Source organism: Gossypium raimondii, chromosome 3, assembly GCF_025698545.1.
Source record: "Gossypium raimondii isolate GPD5lz chromosome 3, ASM2569854v1, whole genome shotgun sequence".
Classification (NCBI taxonomy): domain Eukaryota; kingdom Viridiplantae; phylum Streptophyta; class Magnoliopsida; order Malvales; family Malvaceae; genus Gossypium; species Gossypium raimondii.
Genome location: NC_068567.1, coordinates 36,199,488 through 36,203,984, shown reverse-complemented (window position 1 = coordinate 36,203,984; position 4,497 = coordinate 36,199,488). Strand labels below are relative to the sequence as shown.

The 4,497-nt window shown below is 32.5% G+C and overlaps 1 protein-coding gene across 1 annotated transcript; it reads left to right on the top strand.

The window, feature by feature from the left end:
- Window positions 1–220: 220 nt before the first annotated feature.
- Window positions 221–2,565, top strand: LOC105794177 (homeobox-leucine zipper protein ATHB-13). Its single transcript, XM_012623214.2, has 4 exons — window positions 221–383; window positions 515–763; window positions 872–1,248; window positions 1,795–2,565. The coding sequence occupies exons 2-4, from the start codon at window positions 637–639 to the stop codon at window positions 2,152–2,154; spliced, it is 864 nt and encodes a 287-aa protein (XP_012478668.1). The 5' UTR covers window positions 221–383; window positions 515–636; the 3' UTR covers window positions 2,155–2,565.
- Window positions 2,566–4,497: the final 1,932 nt, after the last annotated feature.

The window sequence follows — 4,497 nt, the reverse complement described above, 5'->3', positions numbered from 1 at the left end:
TTCGGAGGCATCACATTACTATTACCAGGTTTAGTTCCCATTTAATTTTCTAACTATGCCTTCTTTTTCTTTTCTCACTTTTGTCCTAAACAAGCAAATGCGTGTTTCAAAATTTGTTGCTATTTTTTTTAAACCACTTCTTACGAAATTTTGTTTACTGTTTTTTTTTTTTTTTTAAATGACATCTTTTCCCTCTGCGATAGCAAAAGCAAAGTCCTATTTATAAAAATAAAATAAAATTAAAAACATATTCCTTAATCAAATAAATCCATCCTGATATAAGGGGAAGCAGAACTGTATTCATCATTCATGCATATCTCTCTCTCCCCTCTCAGAAAATATATTATACAAGAAAGATAGCTTTTTTGCAAGTAGTTGATAAGGTATATAAGCTATCCCCTTTTAACAAATCACTGCATCACCTTCCAATTCAAGAAATTCCAATTTTCCTTATTATTTCATAATCAAATCTATCTTCTGCTTTTCTCACATTAAACTTTGTGTCCAATCCTAGCCGAGGATCTGCTGCATAGCCTTCTTTCCTCGAACAACAGCATGACAGTCATCAGATGATGAACATAGAGTTTTGTTAGTAGTAGTAGAGGCTTATTAAGACCCTGACTGCTGTGCTGGGTCATGTCTTGCAATGGGATGGCTTTTTTCCCAGCAAATTTCATGCTCCAATCTCCTCATGAAGAAGATCATCAACCCTCAACTTCTATCAATCAAATGCTTCCTTCTTGCCCGCCCCAAGACTTCCACGGTATTTTTTTTTATATCTATCTATCTCTACTGAATAGAAAAAAATAAGGGTTTAGCAGTTTATATATGAAAAGTATATATGATTGAAGATTTTGATTTTTCCTTTTAGGTGTGGCATCATTTCTTGGGAAGAGATCAATGTCATTTTCAGGGATAGATGTGTGCGAAGAAGCAAATGGGGAGGATGATTTATCAGATGATGGTTCACAGGCAGGAGAAAAGAAGAGGAGACTTAACATGGAACAGGTTAAGACTCTTGAGAAGAACTTTGAGTTGGGTAATAAGCTTGAACCTGAGAGAAAAATGCAGCTGGCTCGGGCTCTTGGTTTGCAACCAAGGCAGATTGCTATTTGGTTTCAAAACAGAAGAGCTAGATGGAAAACCAAGCAGCTTGAAAAAGACTATGATCTCCTTAAGAGACAGTACGAAGCAATCAAAGCAGATAATGATGCACTCCAAACTCAGAACCAAAAGCTGCATGCTGAGGTAATAATCTTAACTAAATATACATACGTCTTCATTCACCTTTCTGTTTTTATTTTTTCTTTATCATGTCGTCCTTGCTTTATGTTAAGAAACGCTTTAAAGTTTCTATTTCATCAAACGAGTATACAGTTGAATAATTGAGTTTGAAGACTATGATCTATTATGATCATGCTTTATTGACTTTCTAGGGTGTCATGATTTTTAGAACCTTATTTCTGCCAGTACTTTCCTGAACAAAACCTGTTTTCTTGTCACATGTTTACTATACTTTATGATGGGCTGATTAATCATGGTTTTGAAGCTCATGGCAATAAATAGGGATCTTTCTTTCAAGTTACAATAAACCTGGGATATCTTCTCTCACTTGTATATATATATATAAATTTCTTTGGTTGGGAAATGGTCTCATTCTTTTATTTTGAAAGACCATAGGACTAGTATCAAATTATAAATTCAGCCTCTTAATTAAAATCCACAGTAGGCAGCTGGGGAAATATTTGGCTATTTAGTAGTATTATTAGTTTCTTCGTCTTTGAATGGATGCAGATAATGGCACTGAAGAGCAGAGAACCAACTGAGTCTATCAACCTCAATAAAGAAACTGAAGGCTCTTGCAGTAACAGAAGTGAGAACAGCTCAGATGTAAAGTTGGATATCTCAAGAACACCAGCAATTGACAGCCCCTTATCTACTCATCCAACAAGCAGAACCTTCTTCCCAACATCCATTAGGCCAACAGGTGGTGCTGCTCAACTATTCCAAACCTCATCGTCAAGGCCTGATCACCATCATCCATGTCAAAAGATGGATCAAATGGTTAAAGAAGAAAGCCTCAGCAACATGTTCTGCACCATTGAAGATCAAACTGGGTTTTGGCCATGGCTTGAGCAACCACATTTCAATTGATTCATAGTGTGAACTCATTGACCATGCTGTCAAACTTGGAACGTTCTTGATCTAAAGAGGGAAACTGCTGGTTATATATAATCATAATATTGAATGTTTTGGTACCTTCAGAGTGGTGTATAAAAGTTGAATTATATTCAGTTTAAGACTTTTCATCAGGAGGGGCTGAAAAGATAATTATGGAGGAATAAAAGTGTGTCTTTTGGGTTATATATATATATATCAGGTTTGCTAGGCTTATTAGAGAGAGAGATGTTTGCTAGGTTAGATTAATGCGAGAAGAATTTCCAAGTTAATAATAACTTAGTAATTTTGCTGGTGATGACTAGTTGGTTTGCAGCAGCATGCAGCTCTAGCTAGCCTAGCATGGGCCATGAAAACAATAAAAAAGGGGATTCTCTCTTGGTTCCATATTTTATTATTCTTTTTTTCGTTTATTGCTTTGGAATCAATCATGCATGTCTTTTGTGATGATATGTTTTTAGCTGATTTCATCATCTAGTACTAATGGTGAACAAAATCTACTTGAAGTTAATTATAAAGTATTCTATCCCCTTTCTTTGTAAAAAAAAAATGAGGAAAGAGAGTATCCAACACACATTTCAAGGGAAGAAGATGACAAATAGATGAATGGTAGAAGAAAACAAGGAGAGTTGGAAAATGGTCATCCTCGTGAAGGGGACGTAGGCAATGGCAAATCTTGTGCTGACAAACAAGGGAATGGCATCCAAAAGCCAATGTAGCCCACCTTTTGGCTTTTGACGCTACACAACACTGCCAACACTCTTTCTTACCTTTTTATTTGTTTATTTTATTTTGAGTCTTTGATTGCTGCAGCAACCAAAATAAATAAATAATAAATAATAATAGAACTCATGTGACCCACTTACTGTCACCCACTCCCTAGCATCCAACAAAGTCCTCCTCCTTTACCCCACTTACATGATTCCCCTTTTCTCCATCTCCATCTCCCCTTCCTTTCCCTTCTTTTCTTCTTCTACTACTACTCCTTTCAATTCCTTCTTTTCAGTGACAGATGCTAAGTCATTGTCAATTACATCACTTCTTTTTCTCAGTTGATCCAAACCAACAATGTTGATTCCAATTCTAGCCTTAAAAAAATAAATTAATCTTTATATATTAAATAAATAAGTAAAATAGTCTATTTGTTAAAATTACACCATTAAATATATTTGTTTTGGTGTTTATTATAAGACATGATAACAAATATAACCTTCAATTTTACACATTTATTTAATTTAACCTCTACTCTTTTATTGAAAATAAATTAGAAAATTTTGAAACTAATAAGATTAAAAGAATCTAAAAGACCTTCATAAAAAATGAATTAAACCCTTTTAAAATTAAAAAATATTTTAAAAATCATAAAATGATAATTTGTTATTAAAATAAAAATACCAACCAATAAAATTCAATGGCTATAACATTTTTATTGGGTTTGTATTGTTATTTTTAATAAAACTTTATAATTTTATAACTTTAAAATTTTTATAAATTTTATGGTTTTTAAATAAATTTTAAAGGGCTTAATTTATATATTTTTAAATTTGTTATTAAGGCCTTTTTTTACTCTTTAGCCTTATTAGTTTCAAAATTTTCTAATTTACTTCAATAAAAGAGTATAGGTCAAATTGAATAAATATGTAAAGGTTGAGGTTATATTTATTATTATTCCTTATATATAAACACCAAAACAAACATCTACTGTGAAATTTGAGCGGAAGGACTATTTTACTCACTCATCTAATATACATGATTAATTTATTTATTCTTTAATAGAGAAATTAAAATGCAATCCAAAATATAATATAAAGATTTTGTGATAATTTTACCAGAGCCCCAGTAAGTATAATTTGTTATCGTTAATCATCATATGCAATTGAAATTCAAGGAAACCTAGTAGCGCATTAATTGTAAACAACTTATTTTCACCGTTTTGATTCATCATCAAAGCTTATTATTTTTTTCTGTCTATGCCCGAATTGAAACATCATATTCATATGTGGATAAGATCATCAAGTTTGTCACTGTACTCACTGCTTTCAGTTTGTGATATGGACATCGTTTTAGTAAGTTAGTGGCAATCGAATAGGATGGATGATCTGTATGTCACGGTGGTACAGTGGTATTAAATGAATAATTTTTTATATAACTTGGGTTGGCCACAATGTGTAACACATGGAAACAAGAAAAAGTACAACTAGGGTTTGAAGTGAAATATTGGAAATGGAGACAATTGAGAAAAAAAAAACAATTTTGTTTTGGTCCTTGCTTGCATAGGATTCTTTCCTATATTACATATATTAACATATAAAGAAAAAC